Below are 25,815 nucleotides of genomic sequence, written 5' to 3'. Positions count from 1 at the left end.
CCCTAAAAATTTGAGGAGAAACATTTGTAAAGACATCCACGAACAGACTTCTTTGACAGGGAAGACACGGTGTAGATCCTAAGTCTGTATTGGCACCGGGCCACTTGCAGCCCTGCTGGTCTGCTCCCTGCCAGGAGTCTGGGAATTGCTTTCCTGTCCGTACAGAGCCCTCTCGTGGCCAAATTCTCTCCTTCCAGCTGGGCAAAGGAGAGACAACTGGAGCACTTTGTGGGGTTTTATGTTCCATGTGCAACAACGACTTTGGAAAGCCTCACCTTAAACAGCACTCCAAGCTCTCTTCATTCCTGGTGCAACGTGGCTTTCCCCTATCTTGCACATGGAGATTTTTTCATTCCTCAGCAGAAAAAAAAAAAAAAATCCCCTTTTTCAGATGAAGTAGAGGATTGCTCTTCTGGACAACTCACTCTGCAGTGACTCTGAGCTATCCTATCGTTTATGGTACCAGGCATACACTTTTTCCTCAAGTATTGAATTATAAGGACAGTACCAGTAACATACTCCTAGTATGGCAGCAGGTGTTGGGAAACACTATTCACTCCTAGGAAAATTCAGCTTCCAGTTACCTTCAAATCATGGGGCATTGGTCCAAAGCCAGCCTTGCTGCCCTGCATTAGGTTCCCTTGGTCAGGAGTGTTCTATGCAGTTCCTGCCCTGCAGAGCTGGTACTGCTCATACCAGAGCCTCCCTGCAGGAGGGAGTCAGGGAGCCTTTAACACCAAGGTTCGTTTCCAGCACATAACTAAGCACACAGCAGATGTGAGTTTCCTGCTTTGTGGTAAGAGGCCAACTTCAGAATCAAACATGAAATGTCATTTACAGTCCTTAGAGCCTTAGCAGCACTGTCAGAAAGTGAGGCTCAGGCAGGCAGACTGGTACAGCACATGTCTCAGGAAGGGACAGTTTCAAGTTAACTCCTCCAGGTCTCAGGTTACCAACACATAGCTTTCCTTGTTTCCAAACACAAAGAGCAAAACGAACCTGATTCCAACACACACACACAGATTAAGGTTTTCCTTCGTGCCACAAAGAAAAAACTTAAGCACTTGTTTAACTCCACACTAATGATTGCCTCAAGCTTCACAAGTATTGCCAAACCATGACTTCAGCCCTCAACAAATAGTTTTAAGTGATCAGCAATACTAAGAAATACAGAAAAAAAAGTGTCTTTATTAGCATTGTTACAGGCAATGCATACATAAGAACTGATCCTTAAAGTGTACAACCCCCCAGCCAAGTTTAAAGCAATAGAATCAGCAGATTGAGATCTATATTGTACACATGTGCAGTAACAGGATCTCTCAGAACCTTCCAACAGAACAGACTGAAATAACTTTACAAAAAAAAGTAAATAAAAATAACACCCATTTTAAAAAAGTACCAGCTTCTAACAAGCTGGCAGAGCATCAAAAATATCAAACAGGGGAGTTGTCCGATCATAAAGAGCTCCTGTAAGGTTTGAGTATTGCGTCTTTCACACCCTGCATGTGCCAGGCATTGAGTTTAAAGCTTAGTAAAAAATACACACCTAAGAGACAAGGTGAAGTTCAGGTTTTAGATTTCAATTTTGTCAGTTGTTACTAAAATTTTTTCAAATGCATCATCAGTATATTTAACATCATCGCTCAATGGCAGCGGTGCAAATAATGAACCTTTTCCCTTTGTTAAGAGTTCTGAAATTGAGTCAGAGTTAGCAACATCCCTCTCTGGAATCTGTAGCTGACATAATCTTAGCCAATTCCAAAAAAGCACCCTTAAAAACTTTTAGCTTGTTTCTAAGTGGGTAAATATTAAAACTAGTTAGCAAAATTAAACACCAGAATCTTCAGAAGTTATTTTTGTGCATAGTTAATGCTGCAAGATGATTTCACATTTAATAAAGCAGACTTTAAAGAAGCAACTTGCAAGAAAAGATGTTACCTTACAATATCAACCAGTTCAGGGGAAATGTCGGGGGATTTTTTTCCCCCAGCCTCTTGCAATTGCTTTTCATCTATGCTGGATTTTAGTGCAAGTAATTAAATTGTTTGATATCCAGCATGGCTCCTCTTTCTGCCAATCAGGTAAGCAATCAAGACAATTAGAACAAGACCAGCAAGGGCTGCACCAACTATTATAGGGATCAGCATGTTATTTTCATCCAGTTGACATTCTTCCACTGAAGAGAGAGAAAAAGATCCATGTTAGGTACTAGTGAACCAACAGAAGGCTACATGCAGAACTTCAGCATTCTGCTCTCAGCATGTCAATAAAACTGGCTCAGCTAGCTTGTCAACAGTGAAAAGGAAGCCAGGTCCACTAACTATGATCATTCAGGATGAAGTCTTTCCAGCACCAGCTGTATACACAACATGGAGATTATACTGATTGTTTCCTCCTCAAGAGCTGTTAGTTATACACAAATTTAGCCATCATAAATATCCACATGACCCTTCCCACAGTTATTTTGCTTTCATCATAGTCACAAGGGACAGGTTTGCCCCTTTCACACAACTGTCTGCACACAGTTTGGAGGGAAAGGTAGCACCCTTCCTTAACTCTTCTCTGGACCATCAGGAACAAGTCCAAGTTGTTTCCCAGCTTTTTACATACTTCTCCCACTAGCCTCAACTTGGACATCTTAATCAGCCCCCACATCATCTGTAGTGGGGCACGCAGAGGCTAAGCATAGCACCCACAAGCTGACATTTGACTACAGAATGTTGTATTTATATCCAAGTATACTTCACAAATCTTGGATATCTGACAGGGGCTGCCAAATGCAAACCTCTTACCTGGCCCAAATTTGTCTCCATCAATCTTGAAAATCTGGACCTGAACATTAAACACATTGAGAAGGGCTTGGTCCGAGACCTGCAGATTCTCCTCAGAGCTGCACTTGTAGGAGTTCCCTACTGAAGCTCTCAGCTCACTCATACTGTTGTTTGATGCTTCAAATTTTGGATCTGTGTAAGAGAAACTCTAATTAATATCTTATTAAGAGAAACTCAATCAATTATATAAATCTGAAGAGCAGGAGCTATAAGCTCATAGAACCACAATTTGATACATTCATCCCCAACATTTCTCATACATTATTTAATGCAGGCTACCCTTAACATTTAAAGAAGTGGTCACAGAGAGAAGATTTTTTTAGAAGTCCTTACTTTTTGCTTCAGAAGGCAGGGTTGTGCTTACACTCACACCTTGCAGGAAGAATTTTTCAGCACTTGCATTCTTAAAAAAACCACAAAAACCAAAAAATCATTAGGATGATGATGTACAAAATAAGCTGTTCAGGTTCCAATCTGCATGCATTTTCAGAAAGGTTTTTAAAATGTAGACCACAAATGGGATTAGCATCCAGAGGAGGTGTTTAGTTGGACTTTAGGAGAGAAAAGCTACAAAAAGTATGCACCTTAAGGAAGATTATTTTGTGAGAGGGCAAAGAGCCAGAGAAAGGAGGCCTTGACAGCCCCAAACTGTTGAATTCCACACTGCAGGCATAGTCCCACCCATTGCTTAAGCAGCCTACTTGCAGTGAGCTGTGGGGTCATTTAATAGCAACAGCTCAATGTGATCAGCATAAAAAGGAGCATGAAGCTCTGACAAACAGTGGATTCAGTCCTCAAAGGTATGCAGCTCAATACAGCACCTGAGGCAGGGCTGTGGGAAACAGCATTCCCAACCATCACAGGAGACCAGAAGACAAGCACACTTGGCCTTTGGGCACAGAATATTAATGAGAACTTAAACCCAGCTCCAGGCTTAAAATTAGATTAGATGCCCACTTGTCACAGGCTGCTCCCAGTTTCAGCAAGAAGCATTAAAGAGTAAGCAACACAATCTTCAAGGAAGTTCCCACTCCAAACTAAATACTTTTCTGTGTACATGTGCATATATACACAAACACATTCTTTTCACACAATGGTAACCATGCATAAAACCCACTGAATCCTAGTATTAAAACCAAAGAACTAGTTACTCTCCTTGTAGCTGCCTTTTTTCCTCTTGCCCTTGCCCCAGTTACTTTTCCCACATGTAAAGTGCTGCAGACCATTGTTGCAGAGATTCTTACCAAGGCAAACTGGAAGATAACCCTTGTTTTCTCAAAAGTCAGGTTCAACAAGGCAGATGTATTGTCACATCTCCCAGAAGAAGTTGTATTCTGTGGTACGAAATTCAGCAACTCCAAAGCCATCTGTGAGAGAAGAGGAGCAATTATGACACTTGAAGGGACTGAGCACAACACCTTGCACTCAGCTGAGGTGTGGCTGCCTTGTGTCTGGTGCCCACAGTTGTGTTTGCCCTGTGCTCCAGACCCCAGGGCAGACCTGTGCAGGCTGCACCTGAGCTACCAGGCTGACACACAGCTAACAAAGGGCACATCCAACAAAGCTTTCTGCAGCCCTGACTGGCTGCAGGCAAGAACCCAACTGCTTTCTCCACACAAACTGCTTGGGTCCTTGTGGCATAAGAAAAAACAAGAACAACCACACCACACAGAGGGCAAGATGCTATAAAATATTGCTTTGACATAGGGTAGAAGCAATTAAGGGGACCACCTGTCAGCAAATCATCTTGCATGTCACTTCAGTTCAAAATGTTTTACTTTTGTCCATGGTTCATGATTTTATACTGTCTTGCATCTGCAGAAGGCTGTGGGTTAAATGCCACTTGCCAAACAATTAAATAGAAACCCTTTCAGGAGCTCTTAGCTGATCCTCATGTGACCAGAAAACCTACCTGCCACCTCCTCACTGGTCATTACACTAGAAATCAGCTGTTCCACCAGAAGCAGAACACCAGAATCAGGGAATTTCACACAATTAAGGTGGCTAGAACACAGTTACCATCACAACAAGCCACTGTACAGCCACACACCACCTATAAGTGATCATGATTTTACCTTTCAGTCATCAACATCATAAATAAATGCAGTAGCACTGTTTCCTGTTGGGGACATTCAACTGTCCTTTTAGGACTCTGGGTTTGTCCATAGGGCTGGCAAGCCAGGCTCTGCACCAACAGTGGAGGGAAAGAATTTGTGCGAGGGCTGGATCTTACATATACCTTGTATTTTTTCTCTCTTTTTAAAAATATTATTAAAATCAGATGTTATGTAGCTTTTAAGCATCAAAGTCAAACCCAAATGTCTTCAGTGCTGGCTGGAAGGTAATTAAGTCAGAAGCCTGTTCAGTGTTACAGTAGTAATTTTCCCTTCTACTAGTCATTCATTCTTTCTATACCTCTGGCCAAATTTCTGTATTTAACAGTTTAAAAATCTTGTTTTGATTGCAACTTTGATAACAGGATTCCCCTAGTCATATCTTGGTAATTTTTACTACTTCTCTTAAATGACCATATATACACTTCCTGGATTCAACAGACCAGTTTAATGCTGCTTGTAGTGAATGGAATAATCTTTAGGAACCACTTTCAGTACAAGTGTTGGGAATGTCACTAGTTCAGAGCAGGTTAAGCAATTCAAATAGAGGACAATGATAGATGAACACAAACACCTGGGCTTCTAAAAGAAAAAGGTTAGCTTATAATAATTTACCAACTCTTCCCCAAAGAAGAAATCGGAAGGTTTTGAAGAAACAAAAATCAAAATGTACCTTTTCATCTTTTTTTGGATAGGTGACATTAAGCTGTAAGCCCATGTAGGCCAGTACACAGGTTCCATTTGGACCAGTCACATTGTATTTACCAACTGTGGGATTTGGGGGTGATGATGTTGGTGTTGGGCCAGCTGTTGGAACCTGGCCAGTAGTCTGTTTAGGAGTTGTAGGTGCCATAGTAGTAGTAGAGACCATATCTTCAGCACATTCTGTCTCTGCAGAGAAAGGAAAACACTCATTACCAAACCAAATGAAGCTGTGGATGATCTACCTTCTTAATCCTCGAGGGAAAGACAACACAATTTCAAGTAGCTTTTTCCCTAACAGAACATAATAAAAGCTCAGAAACACAACAGTAAAGCATTACCTAAAGTCTTGTTGCAAAGTCTGACACCCTTTTAAAGCATGGCATGAGGAAATTACACCTCTGCTGGTAATTTACTGAAATTCATGGGGACCACATCCACTTTCATTCACATCCATCATTTCACTTTGCCATCAGGTCAGGGTAAATCTGACAGACCCAGCATTCCTGCTGTTCCAGTGTTCCTGCTGTCTGTTCACAGCCAGGCTGGGATCCCTATCACACACTCTGGGCACTCGTGTGGGAGAAGCAGAGGAAGAGTCCTGCTCACTGTTCAAAGTGGTCTCCCAGATGTGTTCTCCTTCCCCTCACTCTCATTATTCTGGCAATAACCAGAGTAGCCTTAATATATTGCTCTGGCTCTTCTGTCCTTAGGGGGGGATTCTGAGACTGCTTCTGATGCCAAGTTTTCTGCTGTATCCTCTCACATCCATCCTCCCTTCAGTCCTGCATAAGGAGTCACCCTCCACGGGGTTAACAAGGCTGTGAAGGTGTGCAAGTTCACTTTCTCTTTTCATCCAGTCCAGCAGCAACTTCCAAGGGAACAGTGACTCTGATTTATTTGCCAGACTACTTGGAAACATGTGGCAGCAAGATCTTAACTTGATCTGGGAGCCAAGAAGGTTCCTGCATTGAACATCTAAGCCAAAATCAAAGGTCATAACAAAGACATTACTCAAGTAGAGACTTCCATGTTCCAAGCCAAGGTCATCTCCACATGCCAGGGATAACAACTTGCAACTTTTTAAGGACAACAGCAACTGCAGCAACAATCAACTCTCACTCAAAGGGCCTACTTCTAAAATTTAATGCATACATATTTCACGGATACAAGACAACTAATAAATAGCCTTAAACAGTTTAAGCAGCTCAATTTTTGATTATGGCTCAGACAGAAGAACTCTAATCACACCCTCTGAAGTCACACACACTCCAACATAGCATGCTTTCCTATTTCTACTCCACTCCTGGAAAGTCCAAGAGCAGAATGAAGGTGGATGAAGAAGGAGTAATCCTGTATTTTATAGACTGATACTGGTCTGATCCCAAAATCATTTTCTAACAAACCAAAAAGCATCTTTCTGGGCACTTCAAAGGAGAACTACCCTCTATCTGCAAGACCTCAACACACAGAGGCTCTTCTTTAACTTGGCAGAGATGGAAACAACAAAATCACATTGAGTGGAAGTCTGGCCTAGTTGGAGTTTTGATACATTATTTTTACTGAACTGATTTAGAGCAGTTTCTAGTAGCTCTTCAGGACAGAACAAAAGATGAGACAAATCCTTATGTCTTTTATTGACAGTTAGAGGAAAGCAGCTGGCAAAACTACCAACACAGAGGAAAAGGAAGTGTCCTTTCAGAGCTGCAGATAACCACTACCATCCCCTCAGTCACTAACTTCTAGTACACTGACAGAGTCACAATTTCCAGTTATGCAGATGCACTGAATATTGATCCTTCTTCCCTTCAGTGAGCCTTGTACCAATCACCCACAGAAATATCCTTTCATTAAAGATTTGCAGAGAACAGAAAAACATTAAGGAAAAATTCCAGATCTGAAGTTTATCAATAACGAGCTGCCTAAGGGACAGGGGAAGGCACAAGCCTACAAGAATGGAACCAGAGGATTATATACAAGAAGATCTTAATGTCTTAAAAAGAAAAGTATTACACAGTAGGGAGATTTCACTGAAGTTTTGTAGAAGCAAAAATCAGCTTTTCCCAGTATCATATCTTATGTTAAACCTGCTGATAAACAATCACTTATCATACTTAACTGCTAAAACAATCAGATCAAAGTTCCATAATTTAAAAAAAAAATAGTTCTGAAGACTCCAGAAATAGAAATCAGGGTTTGGTGTGAGTTTTTTTAAGCATAAATGTAGGTACACATCTTTACTGCAAACTAGTTCACTGAATGGAAAAGTTTGATCAAGGGAATGATACATACAAATCTGAGCCAGTCATGTGAAGCAGCCATAAAAGAAGTCAATGCCACTATTACCATGCATCAGGTAAGGCATTTTTCACAGAAATGGGACAAGGTGGAGATACTCCAGTAGAAGGCACTTGTTCATTGTAACCATTCCATGCTAGCACTGGCTACCCTAATTTTTAATATTAGTTTCAACTCAGCAGGTGCATAAATGGGATGAACAGCTGAAGGAAAGTTCTACATCCCAGGGAAAATGAAGATTCTAAAAGCAGGGCAAAGACTTATCACTCCTTAAGACAGTATGGGTAATCAGTTTATACAGCTCTTTTGTGTCTGAAGACTGCTGCCACAAAAGCAAAGGACATAAACACACCAGGAAGTAATTGGCCTTTAATAGTCTGAAATAAAATTCCACACTACTTTTCAATACAAAAAAAATCAGGATAAAAACCTTAGTGGTTGTCTCTGAAGGAGAAAAACCTGACTTTTACAGCTGACATAAAACCTCCTGTAGGAAGATGTATGTTTCTGCTCTCTACAGACCAATTCTCTACTGTCTGCCGTTATTTCACTAATTTTCCCCAGAGCACAGAGTAACTAGTTCAAATTACTCTGGTAGAGGCCATAATGCTTGGAAGTTATCAGATACTTCTTAAACTAGGATTTTGGCCCTGTGCCCACTCAATCTACTGCAGCATGTGTTTAACACCCATACTCATGAAGAGCCCAGCACAATACCCATGGGAACCCAGGGCACTATCCCCTAGCCACAGACTCTGACATCCTACAGAGAAAACCTGAGGCAAGTCCATTCATTTCAAAAGATGCTGTTGTCAGAGTTTTAGATCCAGTACTCACCTTAAATATGATTAGTCAGGACTTACAAAGAAATAACCTATTATTTGAAATATTAGCTCATCAAGTTCATTTTCTGTTACAAGATACTCACTGTTCACACTGAAAGTGCCATTTGTGAGATAGGCTTCCAAAGTGACATTGCTAAAAGTAACATTGGCATTCTTCATATTGATGTGCTTGGAGTTGATGCATCTGTATTTTGTGCCCATGTGTGCCTGAATGACACTTTTATGTGATACAGTCTTCATGCCCACTGTAAAAAAAGATATTGCATTAGTATGTACCAGTATTCAAAGAAAGGACTTAGTATTATATCTGGAAGGGTTTTGCAGTAACAACAGTAAGTTTTTATTTTACCTGTACTTGAATTTGGGAATAAAGTTGCATCTGACAGATTGTAGTGGAAAACTAACTCTTCAACTTGGTACTTGTCTGCAGATTCTGAGAAATTCAGGCTTAACGAATGTCCTGCTCCAAAATCCAATACCAGAACTGGATGAGATGCATTATCTTTACCACATGAGCTCTGTGAGTCTACTGAAGCATTTTGTGGAAGAAAAAAGTGTACAAACTGTGGGGTAGAAAATAAAACACATGTAAGCTTTTACTCACGGCTTCTTAAATATCTTGTGAAACTGTTACAAATATACAGCAGATATTAATATATAAGATGGCTACTTATACACCAGTATATAGCAAGCGGCATGTTATGGCATTAAAGTTTGAGAATCTTGCTCTCTGAAACTGGAGGACTAAACAGTACATACTCACAGCACCTCTCAGACTTTTCTTCCTTCTAAACCAGCAATATGAATTTGCAGGTACTTCTGTACTACAAAAATCAAATCTGGCAAACTGTAGACATGTGAAAAATGGGAGAATTTAAGCTCTGCTTCTTGTAGTACAACTGAGCAAGAACAAAAGTGAATGGTACATCCTACGTAACTTGGCTGTAACACTTTGAGTTTATTACACATTATGAAGAAATTGGTATCTGAAGACCAACACAACATTTGCTTCGAAGTTCTGAGCTTACTGCTTACAAAAAGAAACAGACAAAAGTATGTTATGAAAGAAATCAGCTCTGAACACATATACCAGTATCAGCAGGATTTCAGACCATCAGCACCACTGAAAACATGGATTATACAATATAAGGCTCAGTTCAAATCACACAGAGCAAGTGCACCACTGGTAAAGTAGTAGGATTTTTTTTACCTTGTATTACACTGATGGCTGGAAAAAATCAACAACACAAAACTGCAATAAGACTATAAATAATTCCCAATTCCTATTCAGTAGTGAAGATACAAAAAACCCCAAAACATATTTGTTAAGGTAAGTTTGTAGTTTTTCAATAACAAGCTTTTGCTGTTAATATGAGCAATTTGTAAGCGTTGCACTAGTCTGTAGATACAATGAAATCTAGAGATTTGCCAAGTAAGAAGGTCACAGATTTCCAGAGTTTAAAAAGTTTAAAAGCTATGTTTCAGTTCAGATTTAATCCACGTGTGTGAGCAAGTTACCAAAAGAGAACTTGTAATGTTTTTGCCTTTACAGTTCCAGGGAAAGCCATTTTCTTTATCAACAAGACAGGTGTGGAATTTCAGTCACAAAAGTAATTGCACATGTTTTGTTTGTGTTTCTTTCAGGCAGCCTCAACCTTGCCATTTAATTAGAAGAAGCATCAGTAATAAAGAAAAGCTGATGCAACATGACTGGGAGAGTAAAAATCTTTGTGGAAGCAGCTTTTCATGCAAAGATACTCAGAGAAAGTTTAAATACTGCACACGTGCAAAGATAGCACATATTTTATAAATACTAAAAAGACTAATAAATGAGAAGCAGTCAGATACTCACTGCCCTTACCTCTTTTTGCCCATTGACTCTGTATTCCACTGAGAAGGCTACTGTCAAATCAGCAATTATGCAGACCTTACCACTTGAATCTTTCACTTCAAATGAAGAGGAAGCCTGTAAAAAGCCTGATAAAAATAACAAGTGGTTAATCTGGTGTCACATAAATTTGCATTTTTAATCCCAAAGAGACAAATATGTGCAACTGTACATTTTAGGAGTAAAACTTAAGCATGAGTTGAGTTTGGAAACTGGGGCATTTTACAGTCTCTAGATTAGCTTCAACATCACTAACAAACAGAAGGCAAATTAAACACCTCATTTCTAAAACTGCAAAGCCACCCAAACCAAAACTGTTGACATTCTGGTTCCTAAGAGATAAGAAAGACATGCAATAAACAGCAGTCATAATGTTCAAGGCAGCTTCAGTGCTCTCTGCACACAGCAACCATTTCACCATCTTCAGCCAGACCTGGCTTAGCTTATTTGATCCTGCATGCCTCCAACACTGCCCCCAGAGCACAGCATGCAGCCTTCACTCCTGCTGTACCAGGACACTCAGCTGCACATGCACTGAATGCAGCATTTAGAAAGCCTGGATGGACTGCAGATGTTTTGAAGGCACTGCCAAAAATAGCATGATAGAGCATGCTACCCTTGCCAGGAGAACTTCTCTTTACCATCCTCACACTCTCCACACTTTAGAGGAGGAGCCCAAGACTGTGACACACAGTGAGGTTATGTTTTCCTGACTGGTTTAAGCTAAACTCAGACTGAGCTGCTGAGAAGAGCAGAGAAAAGCCTTTCTGGACCTTGTTCCATTGCAGCCTCTCCGCTCAGAGCACACTGGGTACAGCTGCCCAAAGTACTGACACAACAAAGACACACAGCAAGGGGAGCACGCAGCCACCCTTCTGATGGCAGCATGGACTGGCACCAGTGCCAACAAAGCTCCACACAGGGGACACACTGGGGCAGGCTGGAAACAGCTGGAAGCTGGTTATCTCCTCCTTCATTTACGGCAAGGGATACCTGACAGTGCTCCTGCAGCTGACCAGTTCTTTCTTTTAGAATCTTTTATTTTTCAGATTCTCAATTTGTCACCACCACCCCTCACAAGTGAACCTCACTGCAAAATGTGTGAACCATCCTCATGCTAGCACTTTATCAGTTTGCGTTTGCAACAACTTCAGTCTTGCAGAAAACCTGATAAAAAAACAGCTGCAAGACATAAGCCATTATCACAAGCAAATAAGCTTTAAGGAGTCAAACATGCTAATCCATTCAACTGCTGATAACAGCAAAGAGATCCAGATGAGGGATTACCCATTAGCTAGCTTCCCTCCCTGAGAAGTTTTCAAAAAACAAATCTTACAACTTTTCACTGCAAAACTATGGTGTGTACAATTGTACAAAGACAATTATTAGGAAAAATTGGACTTTGGTCAGCTGGACTTCAGCAGAAGGCACATCAGTTGCAGGAACACATTGGAAACTATTTCCCTGGCACCCAGCAAGCATTTTCCCTTGTCGCCTTCCCCTTAGCAACATCACATCCTCTCCCAGCACCAAGGAGGGCAAAGCTGGAATCCATTCAACTTTATCTATTTTTTTAAGAGTCCAGACTTGAAATCAGATATAGACAGAAGAAAGAAAATGCTTAAGAACAGACAGCATAGAAAACTTATTTCAAATCAAATCTGTCCTACCTTTGCCTTTATGTCCAGCATAAAATGTTCATTAAGGAGCACATATTCCCAAAGAAATGTTATTTACTGCAATTCAGAGCAGTATCACAAACATGCTCATTCACATGAAAGTTTCAATTTGCATTTACATCTGGAACTTGTTTACATTTCATGCAAGCACTGCTTTTCTCCAAAGCAAGCTGCTTACACCCTCCTGAAGATTTCTAGCACAGCATAGAAAAGAGTTGAGGCAGGGAATAAGAATCCATTGCTCCTTGAACTAACACTATGACTGAAAAATGTGCTAGAATGAAAACCTTCAGTGTGCATGCAGACTGCCTTGTCTGATAGCTATTAAAATCTTGGCAATTTTAGAGCTAAAAATAATGAAGTAACTGAGTAAAAGAATGAAAGAAAAATAATTTTTAAAAGAAATGCAGGGGAAAGAAAAGACTGAAAAACAAGAAAAATGTTGTTGGCCTAAATGAAAACATGACAGACCTGTCCATTACAAATGATTGAGAGAACAACAGACAATGCTGAGGTACTAGAAAACATGAAATGGAAGACAAATTCTGGTAATGAAGAGCTGATAAATCACCCTCAGCAAGTTTAAGTAATAAAGAATAAGGGGCATGAATGAACATTAAATAGTAACACCTACATAGCTACTAGATTTTTGTAAGGTTAAAGTCATATCATTCCATGAATCCTGATTTCATCAGTGTGGAACAAATGCTATAAAAGCCCAGTCCTCCTTAAGAACGATTCAGCAGCTGCAGGATTTGCAGTTTCAGTGATGAGACAGACGCATCCAGCATGAGACACTGAGTGTCCTTGGTGGAGTGGCGGGAGCTGCTTCACTGCAAGTACGGCAACACTCCCAGGCATGGTGAGCAGACAGAACTGAGCTGCAGCACCATCTGCTCCCAAGGTCCTCAAGGAATGCAGATGAAACCAAGTGAAATGTATGGGACATAGGAGCAAAGAACAATTGGAAAAAACCGCTGAAGAACAAATGAAGACACTGAAGGAAAGAAGGCTCCGCCTACTGTCGGCTCCAGCCAGTTTAAGGCACAGGAACAGCTCGCAGCAAAGCGGCTGTTGAGTCCTGTAAAGGCAGTTTCAGTGTCAAGTAGTGATTAATGCATGAATCATCACCAGCCTACAAACACTACAAGCCTACAGTCAAAATGTCAAGACTACAGAAAAGCAAACTGATGTTGAATCAATCCATTCTGGGACTATTTCTAATAAGTTACATAATGTGTTGCTTAATTCTATCAGGGCATATCTACAAGTTGAGAATATTGTTTGTACATCTCATAACAATATCATTCTTTGTAGTTAAACACAAAAACTGATACAACCTCCAGATTCTTAACTTTAGGCATTAAATGTTCCTCTTAATAAACTGCAGAGCCCTCTATGACAACTATCCGTGGTACAGCAAGTGCAGTACTTCAGATTTAAATGAAGCAGTCCAAGACCTTTCAAGAGCAAAAAGTAAGTTTTGTTAGGTTCATTATCATTTGGCTGGAAGCACTACATTATGGATATCTAGTAAAGGAATTACTAAAAATGTACAAAGAAATTTCACTTGGTTCAGATGCTTCCTTTGTATTCCAGTAAATTCCAACAAAAGACTGCTTATAATATTTATTTTAGCAGCATATTTTCAATTGAAAATCATAAGACAATCTCTCCCTTCATACCTCATTTTTGCAATGAAGAAATAGTCATGTGCAAGAAAACACTTAAGGTAACTGTTAAAGCAACAACTAAAGATCTTGCTTGAATAAAATCCAGCATCCTTCTTTATCTAACATACCTACCTCAAGAAAACCCAAAGTATATTAACAATCTGAGATAAAATAACTAAGTCAAACAAAACAAATACTTCCTTGATTGTCTAACAATTTATCTTAAAGAAAGCCACCTCATAAAGTTGTTTGTTTAAAGCTGAACACTACAAAGCTAACAAAACAATCTAGCACATGCTTTCAGGTTTCAGCTTTTTTATAACTGAAATCCTGTTAGCCAAACACAGCTACCCATGATTTACTCTCCCATAGAATGGAAACCTGCTAAGGGAGAGAGACAAATGGTTGTTGTGTGCTAGAAAACCAAGCATATTTAATGGAAACTGTGTACACCATCTGCTTGCAAAGAGGACATCAGTTACTACAGTTAATGATTTACTTTGCCTGCAATTTCTATTAGAAACATGAAACACTGACAATAAGGAAAAACCAAAAGCTACTTCTGTATAATCTGGGGTTTATTACTATAGTTTCCTGCATAAGTAAAAACTTCTTTAGCATTGCTCTCCCTCTTGGGACAAAGGGCAGCAAGCCATCCAAATCCACCTGGGCACACATCCTGGATCATCAGCACTTTAAGCCATACAGGTATCTGGTGCATGGGCCTGCCTGCAGGGTTCAGGAGGGAAACCATGGCTGCAGCACAGTGAGCTGCCAGCTCCTGGGATGTGCTGTGAGGGGGCTCAGAGTAAAACACAGCCTGGTCACAGCCCCAGACTCTCCTCAGCTCCAGCCCACCTGGAAATGCTGCACAGCAGCACTCTGGGGTAAGGGATGCCGGCCCTGAATAATCATCCCATACCTGAGCTGCAGCACTGATGTGTTGCCTTGCACCTTTGCCCAGGTGTTCTGATGACAAACACAGTGAACACTGCTATCTGTGGGGCATTAATCCAAGGAGATAAGAAATGCTGGTCATTATCTAAAGAAGGTTTATTTTCTATTGTGCATGTTAACCAAACTGCTGGGTAATTTACTCATTCTGGTGGTTCAGAATGATCCTGTCATCTCAGTGCCATTCTGTGAACAGTGGTAATTTCAGTCACCACTTTTAACTGCTAAATCTATGCCAGAGAATAGAATGGAAAAACCCCCAAGGAGTTACACTCTCCTACAATGCTCTGTCTTCCAATGTATGCACCACTCCCAGAGGGACACCAGGTCCAAGTCCTTTATCAGAGGAGCAAGTCAAGATCACTTCCTTAGGATAACATGTGCCACCTTGGGATAATACAGAAAGACAGAAACAGCTGAGAGCAGGAAAATCCTGTGACAGGCTTGACATACAAAACACTTTGCAAGAGGCAAGATGGTCTCCATGAAATGATGAGTTATACTTACCTTTCACCAACAGACACACGAGACTGAATGCTGGCTGCCTGGAAAGCTGGCAGGAAAAGACAAGGCTGGATTCACTTGAATACCCACACAGTGGTGGGGAAAGGGAGAACAGAGCTTAATTCAGAGATAAGAGAACTTGCTGCACTTGAGCAGGTGCAGCACCTGATTACACCAAGTTCCTGATTCTGCCCAGAATATGCATCCTTGCCAACCAAGAGACAAATTCATGTCATCTCAGATTATGGTTTTGATATTGTTGACTTCAATTAAGGCAGCAAACATTTTGTTTTTCCATTTCAGTTTGCAGATGAATAATTCCTGTCCTTATAAACCAAATTACACAAGCACAAAAACATTAGAAAGGAAAAGCAATCTAACAGCCATACACTTGCCATTTGACCACAGAATTGCACAACTCTCTCAAGTTTAGTCACGTGAAACTTCTTTATGGCTTCCTATCTAAAGGAAGGAAGTCTTGGGATAGCTCTACAGCAAGTGATTGCATGAGTGCACTAGGAGAGCTGAACTCCCCTGGCCAGACCCTTTTCAGCATTCACACAAGTCCATTTTGCACTGGCTCTGGGTAGTGCTGCTGTATCACACCACACAACTAACACGCATTCTTCAAGGCAGCTGCCAGCCCCAAACAATGTTTTGAAGAAAGGAGCACTGTGTGACAATTTAAAGAGAAAGCTTCCCCAGAGGAGAAGATATTGGAAATAAACTAACTGCCTGAGTAAAACCACTCTCCAGTCCTACAGAGTAGATCTTAACCCTGCTAAGGAAAGTAAGAATACAGGTGTTCCCATATCATACAGAGTGAATTCTTGTTAAGAAAACAGATGCCATCAGAAGTTTTATACAAGAAAACCAAACGTATTAACTGTGAACTACTGTGCTCAAGGCTGAACACTGCGAAAGGAACAAGTACCCACTGCAGAGCTGAAGCCCAATTAAACTCTGTACTCTTAATGCCAGGGTGCACCTAAGACTCTCACATTTGAAATTAACAGTAGAAAAAGTAGTACTGATAGTCAGTGGTGCTGTCAAGGGACAGAGGAGGTTTAGAAACTGTTATACTGAAACTGAAAGGGACACCAGTCTATCTTGAAGTCAGATGCCCAAAAACTGTGGAATCCTGATTTACCAAAACATAAGGTACATTTAAAAGTATGTAATATAGAATCAAGATAATGCAAGGGATTGTTCAAATGGCTGTTGTAATTCCCACCACTTACATGCCCAAAAGTGTCTTCTGCCAAGCTTAAGAGAGCACATACCAAGAAATCCATTTCAGCACCAAGCTTTCTCAAGGAATTTCCAAACAATCACGGCTGACTTGAGAGCAAAGACAAACTGTGGAAGCTGAAACAAGCAAAAGCAAGGTGTGCCTTTTGCTAGAAATAAACTTTTATCTTGGAGTCCTACAAAAGCTTACCAGAGATAACAGCAGTTAATGTTGCAACAGAGTATCAATCTTTGAGTCAGGTTCCTCTGTACTTAGAGGCAATTCCTCACTCCGTCATCTGCCAAGTAACCTATCACATGACGACTGGCACGCTAATTCAGATCCTTAGAGACTCTGTCCATACACTCCAAGCAGCTATCAAGCAAACACTGTGTCAAGGACAGCACTTGGTAAAACAATATTTCCAAAGTTGCTCAACATTAAAGCAGTTAGATTTTGTGAAAACCAAGTTATGCTGGTCTCAGTTGCAAACACCCAATAATGCCAAACCCGAAAAAAAACCAATTCTGCACCAGATTTCTCACTGGCTGGAATTTATTATCAAGTTTCTCAACTATCTCTGCATGGGTAGTAAGGTTTGAAATTCCTTTTTGGACTAGAGTTGCACAATAGAAACATGTGGATTATACGTCAGCGACTCTGAAACGTCATCACACTATTTTGAAAAACTAATTTTCCCTTCTGCAATTCTCAAACACTTCATTACTTATTCACTACACATGTCTGATTCTAACCTTAAATCTAGAGGAAAGTGTTCTGTGATGCGTCTGTGTTTCAGTGATGAAACAATGTACGGGTGCTCCAGATCTCAGGGAGCAGGAGCAGCTCTGCTGGCTTTGGCACAACCCAACTGACTCATCGTGCTCCACAACAGACCAGCACCATCTTACTCAGGCTTTCAAAAAGCAGCAGCTGGGTTTAGGGGAGGTACTTCCATTTCCCACAGCCCCCTTTCCCTGCTTGTACCATATGCTACCTAAATGTTTTCTTAATTCCATATGTATATGTGATGGTAGTGAGGAAATTGATTACAAAATGCTCAATGCTGACACATGGAACATTCAGCTTAGTGCCTGCTGCTCAATCTAAAGAGAAAACTGAAACACTATGTGAGGTATGGTGAGGTGTTCAGGTGGGGAAAAAAATTCTGCTGTCCTGAAGTCAAGGCATCACCAAACGAGTTTTCACATCTGCCCCACCCATAATAATCTTTCAGTCTCCTGTGATCACGACCTTACCGTAACCAGTGTTAACTCAGATGATTAAAAGGCTGCAAATGAGCTAAAATATCTGAAGACTTCAGCTCATATATTATCTTTCTTTCTTATTCTTCTCCCCTTACCCACAACCCAAACCCCACAGTCTAGAAAGAAAGGGGTCTCTATCTGCACCACAAGATCTTCCCCCAAGATTGTAGTATAAAGTTATGCAGAAACACCCAGCTACCAAGCTACTAGACACTGGTACAAAGTCCTGACTATCAGTAAATAAAATTTTAAAAAAATCAAAAATAAATAAATCTGTGGTAAAACAAACTAATCTGTTGCCTCTGTTGCAGAAACCTAACACATCTCACATGCCAGAAAGCGACAAAGATGGTGCACCAAATGATGTTTTGAACTGCCAATTAAGCAGAGGAAGACTACTGCAATGGCCAAAAGTATTAACTGTGGCACCACATTAAAATCACAAAAGCTGATTTGAAAGCAAACCATAACACAATTCTTCATTTAAGCCATAACTATATCAAACAATCTATTCAAGTAACTCCCACTACGACACCAGCTCAACTACACTTCAGCCGGCAGCCCTAAAAAGCAGGAGCACTGTAAATCACTGTGCTTGCTGCACTGGCTCACGAGGGCTGGATATCTGAACTGCTCGCTGCCCTTTGCGAGCGGCACCTCATGGGCTCAGCGAGACTGAAGTCCGGTCAATGACGATAACGATATTTACTACCAAAGAGGCGTTACAGCAGTCACAGAGACTGTTCCGGCTCAAAAATGATGGCAGATAAGCATTCTCAACTGCTACTCTCTTTGGGAAATATTTTGGCTAGTTGCTGAACAAGCTTCCTTTGCTGCCAAAGCCACAGCTCAGAAACCTGCTAGCGTTGTGTGATGTGGCTTTCAAGACAAGAAACCAAAAGCAAGGTAGTTATCAGAAAACAAGCAAGACACACTTCCTCGTTAAACAGCCTCGCTGACCTAACAAACCTTCTCATCACGGCACTGAAATGTCTCTATTCCAGACGCGTTCCATATTTTACTCAAGACAGGGCAGGAGGAAAGCCATTAAGCGCCGGAGCACTACCTATCCTATAGAACAGCGCTGCTTCCCAGCAATGACATCAGTACCCCCGCGCCTCCGTGCCTCGTGCTCCAGGCGCGTTTCCAGGTCCTTCCCGAGCGCAGTCCCGGCACCCAGCGCAGGTGCCCAGCCCGGCGTTCCCGGGCCCCAACGCGGCCGCCGCCGCCTCCCGTCCCTCATCGCCCTCGGAGGCTCCCGGGCGCCACAGGGGCCCGGCGCGGGGGATGGCCCCCAAGAGCCCTGAGCCCCCGCGGCTCAGTCAGCACCCGGGCAGGCCGACAGCAGGCGGGAGCGCCCGAGTCTCCGGTTACAGGTGCCGCGTCCAGCGCCGCCGGCCCCGGGGCCCCCTCAGGCCGCGGCGACCCGCCCCCGCCACCCCGCCGATCGCACAGGCCGCCCGCGTCCCCCCCCTTACCGAGCAGGGCGGCCGCCGCCAGCAGCCCCCGGGCCATGTCGGGGTGCAGGGACGGGCGCGGCGGGAGCGGGCTCGGAGCGAGGGCGGGCGCGGGGCGGCGGCGGCTCCGCGCTCGGGGCGCTCTGGCGACGGCCCCGGCCGATCATGTGACCGCTGACGTCACGGAGGCGGGGTCCGTCACGTGACCCTGACGGGGCTCGGCAGCGGCGGATCTCGCGAGGGGCAGTTCTCGCGAGAGCGGGGCCGTGTGCGGGGAGCGGGTTCGGGGGCCGGCAGTGCCGCTGGGCTCTGGGCTGCTCAAGGGTGGGCTTGTGACACTGCAGCTAAAGGCAGTCTGAGGTGAGTACAGTCCTCTCACAGGATTCATTCAGTCCCAGCTATGTAAAAACATTGGAAGGTGATGGTCTGTTGTTGCCGAAGTGTTCTATCTCTGTGTACCCAGATACACATATGAGTCACATGTGTTCCAAGGCAAAACAGGGACTGTTAATGACGTGTTGTTGCATGGGTAAAAACTGCAATTTCACATAGCTTCAGATGTCTGATGGTTGTTAAGGAATCCCCCCCTTTTTTTTTTTTCCTCAGATTCTCAGACGTAATGGAGATGGACAGCCCAGATCATTTGATCCCTTTGTAATCCAGTGCTCTCTTTTATCCACACTAGGGGTACGCTTACTTCATCTGAAACCCCAGAAGCTGTATCTCGCTCCTGCAATCCTGTTTGCAGTCCGACTGGAATGTGTGCCAGTAGCAGTGTGCCTCTGCTTTCTCCCAGTGCCTGCTGTAGAGTCCCTCTCCTCTCTGCAGCCTGCTCCACATTCATCTCTGAGGCAGAACGTTCCTGCTCCCAAGCTGCCTTCATACCTTTTTACATTGAACCCATCTGAAATGCAATTTAGGTACTCCCAGCTGCTAAAGGCAAGGTCAGCTCCTGTGAAGTTGACCTTTCCTTGCTGTTTGTCTCAGTTCACTCACAGTTCCTGTTTCCCCAAAACATCCTGGACAAGTTTAGTTGCTCCTTAACGATGGCATGGGGATCTGCCTTTCATTTTCAACGCTATTGCTATAAACACGTATTTCTTTTTTAACGCTGCATTTTTACCTGTGCCTTTTTGGACACAGTAATGTATTATTTTAGTTAGTTTGTTTTTCCCTGCAGCACTTCTAGCAATCTTGATTCTTTCCATGCATTGCCAAAAGCAGAAGTTAGTTTGAAAAGGACATAATGAGCAGCTCTGGTCAAGTGTTTGAATGACTCATCTGCAGAGGGGTTGAGGGTAATGGAGGTGGGACATGGGTTGTTCTCATTTTGGGTAAATGTTTTTGGAACCTGCCCTGGGAGTGGAGGAAGGTCTGCAGAACACAAAGTCTGCCACAAGACACATGGGGAGGGAGGCCCAATGTCAGGTTTAAATTTGGTGTGCAGTATTCTGCCTCCCTGCTGAAAAATCAACGGGCATCTATGAAGGGAAAAATTACAGATGTTTGGATTGCTCACCAAAAAAAAAGTTGCATAAAGCAACAATACTGTGGTAAAATTTGGTAAATAAGGAACATAAGGTTATCAGCAGAGAACAATGTTGACCTTCCATGATGTGGATCATTAGCTCACTGGGCCACAGTTAATGGGGCAGAGACAGCACCATATCAATTTCCACCTCCCTGCAGTACAAGTACTACCAGGGTGTTTGTCAGACAAATGCATCAAGTCTTGCACAACCATGCTGGCCATCAGCCCCAGTGCTTGGTAACTTGTTGGCTGACATCAATCAAACATGAGAGCAGGGTAAGACATAAACAAACAAAGGTAAAGCTTCTGTAAAAGCTGCTATATACACAGCCTGGAGGTCCAGATTTGTGCTGTCACTGAGGGAAAGGAAACATAGTCCATACCCAGGCACTACACATTTCATCTGACAGAGCTGCTGGCCATGCAACATGCTCCCAGGCCCAGACAGGAACCATGATGCACTCCCTGGCCTTTCTTCAAAGCTGTGGATGCAGATTGGGCTGCTCATGGGAAGCAGCCAGGAGAGTTAGGAGCCATTACTACAGTAAAAACTGTCCTGTGAGGTCAAGGCAGAGGACAAACAAAGGAGACAGAGGACAGGCTGGGAGATTTTACAAGGAAAGAATTTCCATGAAACTGACTATTTTCCCATAGCCTTTTGCTGAGTATTACCTGACCTCACACAGTTACCTACTTTCAGAAGAGACTTGCTAGGAATGGCTGCCCAAGTTCATGGTACAGAGTCCACTCTCCTGAACATACCTGCCAAAGATAATAAACCTGCAAACAGAATGGAACCATTTAGGCTGGAAAAGACCTCAAACATCACTGAGTTCAACTGGCAACACAGCACTGCCTAGCCTACCACTAAACTATGTCCTTAAGCACCACATCTAGAGGCCTTTTAAAAACCTGCAGGGATAGTGGCTTCATCACTTCCCTGGACAGCCTGATCCAGTGATTGGTAACCCTTTCAGTAAAGAAAGTTTTCCTAATATCCAGTCTAAACCTCCCCTGGCACAGCTTGAGGTCTTTTACTCTCATCCTGTCACTTGTTACTTGGGAAAAGAGAGCAATGCCCCTACCTGGCTACAGCCTCCTTCCAGGCAGTTGAAGAGAGCAATAAGGCTCCCTTTCTGGAGCCTTCTTTTTTCCAGCCTCAACAACTCCAGCTCCCTGAGCTGCTCCTCCCTCATAGGAGTTGTGTGCCAGACCCTTCCCCAGCTCTGTTGCCCTTCTCTGGACACTCTCCAGCCCCTCAGTGTCTTTCTTGTTGTAGAGAGTAGTGAGTGGCCCAGAACTGAGCACAGGATTTGAGGTGTGGCCTCACCAGTGCTGAGTACAGGGGGACAATCCCTGCCCTGCTCCTGCTGCCACACCATTGCTGATCCAGGCCAGGATGCCATTGGCCTTCTTGGGCACCTGGGCACTGCTGGCTCATGTCCAGCTGCTGCCACCAGCACACCCAGGTCCTTTTCCACTGGGCAGCTTCCCAGGCACTCAGCCCCAGCCTGGAGCAGTGCAGAAGTAGATCTGCATAACAAATTGAGACATTGAAGTTACCTGAAAGGTGTGTAATTTTTTTTCAAAGATGTATGGCACAAAGAAAGGATGAAAAAAGCTGCAGCAGATCAAGAGTTAAATGCTAAACCCAGGTTCAGCCAAAGGAATCCAGGAAAAGCTAAAATACAGAACTAAGGAAAAAAGCCCCAAGGAGAGGGCAGAAAGGAGGCTGTTGGCTGGACAGCTAGGGAGAGCTGGAACTGCCAGGCTTGGGAAGCACCTGTAAGTCAGCTCCCAGCCTATGTTCTCACAATCACTTTCCCTCAGGAAATGTTGGGCCAGATAACAGCATGTCACATTTAGGAAAATTGCTTTTTAAATGGATATGTTTGGGTAAGTTAGAGCCCCTAGCTGTATCCAGGCTCCTGCTGTTATTTTTGTGATTCCATAGAAGCTGCTCTAGTTTGTTCTGAGGACACTGAATTGCCAAGATCCACATTTCCCTGACATACCTGAACACTGATGCTCTATAGAGGACATCTGTTACTTTGCTGCTGCCCAACATCTTCAACACTGGATGATCTTCCAGGAAGAAATGTTTAGCAACCTCTGCCCTGTGGGTACAGGTACACTCAGGCAATGTGGCCCCAAGGAACCACCTGATTGAGGCAGTCAGATTGTTCAGCCAAATTCCATCACCAGCTACTGAAAAGCAATCAAATGCAGCTCTTCCACTATGGAGAAGTGATTTCCCTGCTGACTCATAAAATAACTGCTTACCTGTTGGGTTTAGCACATAAAATGTCCCAGTAAGAAAAAATTGAGGAAATCAAATTAAAAATGAGGACCTGAGAAAGAGAGTCACAATTACCTGGCCTGTCAATCTCTCCCAAAGCTTTTGAACCTCTGAAGCCACTTGCAGACCAGTCTGGATAAGTCTTTAGGGATCATGACATTCTCTGTGGGTTCAGGGGGGTAAAGGGATGGGTAGAGAACCAAGGAGAACCCCTCTGAGTGCTGCTGCTCCAGGTTATTTGCAGGGGATGATACAGCTGGGTACCAAGGGCATACAGCACAGAAAGACAGGCTTCATCATTTCCACTGCTGTGGAACAATTCATTTTTAATTGCTAGACCAGAATAAAGTGGCCAAAGAGCCCTTAGTCTGTGGCAATTAGGAAAATCTGCATAGCTCAGCACTTTTAATTAACATTGCTTCTTGAGGCAGAACCATTTCAGTCATCTTCAGGATAACAGCACTGCTTTAAGCTATTGTTTAAAACTACTGAACCAGAACATTGGGGTTCAGAAGGGGCAGGCAGGACATTCTCACTGCTTCCTAACAGTTCCTGCACACTACTGCCAGCTTTCAGTGCAGTCAGAGCCTCTCTGGCCATTACCTTTCTGTGAGGCACATATTCCTTTTTGTTTTAGAAGTCTGGTAAGATGGATCTGACTGGTTTCCAAATACATAAAAAGTGAACTACAGAGTGAATGGTAGAACGCTAAAAAACCAATCTCAAAAATAAACTGAAATGCCACATTCTCGCAAAGGCTAAGAAATTAATACTTAATATGCATCAAAGATTTTATTTGCATTAACTGAAGATTCAAATATTAAAATAAGTCTACATTAAATTATAATATTAAATATACTTTAAATACGATAAGCTAAACGTGTTTAGTTTCCAAACACAAAGGAAACAAAAATAATTCAGAATGCAATACAATTAATAACACCAGAGGACAGAATAAGGACTTTTAATATGTAGTTCCACAAGTTGTCACCTCATAGCACTGTTTACTTTAAGAAATGGCCTTTTAATTGATGCACAAACCCCACGTTACATAAACTTAGTAAGGTATCTCTCAAGAAAATATTGCTCAGGTAAATTCTCCTTTATGTAGTGATCAAAACTCCTTTGGTAGGTCTTTTTCAGAATGAAACATACCAGTAGACAAATAAGGAAAATAAAGAGTCTTGCAAGTATTACCAGAAAAGGTGTCTTCCTTATGGTTACAGTTATCTAACAGATCTACAGTGTCTTTCACTCTTTAATTCAAATCAACTTACATATGTACAATATGTAACAAAGTACTCACAAAGTCCTTAGTCTTTCAAGACAAAAAGCTATGCTTTCCCAATATTGAGACCATAAAAGTATTTTTTTAAAAAATGGTTTTGTTTTCTTAAAGTGGAGCACACTGTACAGTAGGTTCCCTGGATGTTATTTTCAAGGCAGAACTAAATGTTACAGCAATTACAGTGAAATACACTTGCTGCCCTAAAATGAGGCAGGGCCTCCTTGACTCAGATCTATCTTTGCCACCCAAGCCAGCAGAAGTAGTAATAATAGAACAATCCATATTTTAGCTAAAGAATCCAACAGCTCAGTACACACACGAATGCAGCTGTCCTCTTGGCACTTCAAGAATCTCACTTCAAAACCTGATTTATCCAAACCAGACTGAAGTTTGAAATAACTTGGAAGAAAATTACCTGAACACAAGTTTAAGGGTTTTCATGGTGCAAAACTTCAGTGTATTTCAACAACACTGCTTGTACATACATGTTCATCAATGAAAGGTTTTTAAAAAGTTACCCAAGTTGTAACTGTAGCTAAAGAATGCAGCATTTAGGGACTTTGTGGATGTAGTTAGGAACACCTAAATGAAGAAACCAGACTTGCATGACAGAACTATTTCTCACACAGGTGCTTTTACCTTTCCATCCAACTTCAATGACATTGTTAAAGAAAACTGTAAAACTAAATTTTGAAGAACCCAAGAGAACAAAATATTAACTACAGGGGAAAAAAACCCCAGGGCATTTAAAATTAGTAAGAAGTCCTGACAAAGGTGATCAATTAACATGTCATTTTGCTTCTTTTCCACAGCAGTGCATGCAGCTGCTTGAATAATGTACATCAACCTGAAATCTGCTAAAAGGAAAGTCTGGAACAGCATATGTATTTGGTGTCCTAAAGATATATGTGGATGATTTTGGTTTTTATTTTTTAAGTTTTTTAAAATTTTTAAATAAAACTATTTCTTCTTTATGCAACATAGTGGTACTGATTGGGGTTGTCTTTGTCTCTCTCCATATAGTCTCTGTCAATGAGAGATTCAATTCTCTTTTTCAAGTCTCCAGGCTACAAGAAAAGATGAGATTAGTATAACAGTTAGTAATACAAAGGCAAACATATTAAAAAAATACTGCTAAAAGCTGCATAAGAAATGCATCATAGTATATAATTGATGTAGTATGATACTCTGACTTATTTCTGTTTACACAATACCTTCATCTTTGGGTTTAATTCTATGATATTTCACATTTC

At 42.1% G+C, this 25,815-nt stretch overlaps 2 protein-coding genes across 3 annotated transcripts in view; both read right to left on the bottom strand.

The window, feature by feature from the left end:
• Window positions 1-1,168: 1,168 nt before the first annotated feature.
• LAMP1 (lysosomal associated membrane protein 1) lies at window positions 1,169-19,622 on the bottom strand. Its single transcript, XM_064709567.1, has 9 exons — window positions 19,466-19,622; window positions 10,652-10,767; window positions 9,140-9,353; window positions 8,874-9,035; window positions 5,619-5,836; window positions 4,076-4,198; window positions 3,165-3,234; window positions 2,793-2,963; window positions 1,169-2,176 (listed from the first exon to the last, which is right to left on the bottom strand). The coding sequence occupies exons 1-9, from the start codon at window positions 19,500-19,502 to the stop codon at window positions 2,037-2,039; spliced, it is 1,251 nt and encodes a 416-aa protein (XP_064565637.1). The 5' UTR covers window positions 19,503-19,622; the 3' UTR covers window positions 1,169-2,036.
• Window positions 19,623-24,223: 4,601 nt separating this feature from the next.
• CUL4A (cullin 4A) overlaps window positions 24,224-25,815 on the bottom strand; it is a 35,152-nt gene continuing 33,560 nt past the window's right edge. For both annotated transcript variants that reach the window (XM_064709502.1, XM_064709493.1), the window contains exon 20: window positions 24,224-25,629. In XM_064709502.1, coding sequence (XP_064565572.1) covers window positions 25,534-25,629 — 96 coding nt within the window. In that variant the 3' untranslated portion in view covers window positions 24,224-25,533. The remainder of the gene's footprint in view (window positions 25,630-25,815) is intronic.

This window comes from Zonotrichia leucophrys, chromosome 1 (genome assembly GCF_028769735.1).
Source record: "Zonotrichia leucophrys gambelii isolate GWCS_2022_RI chromosome 1, RI_Zleu_2.0, whole genome shotgun sequence".
In the NCBI taxonomy this organism is placed as follows: Eukaryota; Metazoa; Chordata; class Aves; order Passeriformes; family Passerellidae; genus Zonotrichia; species Zonotrichia leucophrys.
Note: the sequence above shows the minus strand (reverse complement) of the source record. Positions and strands in the feature narration are given on the sequence as shown.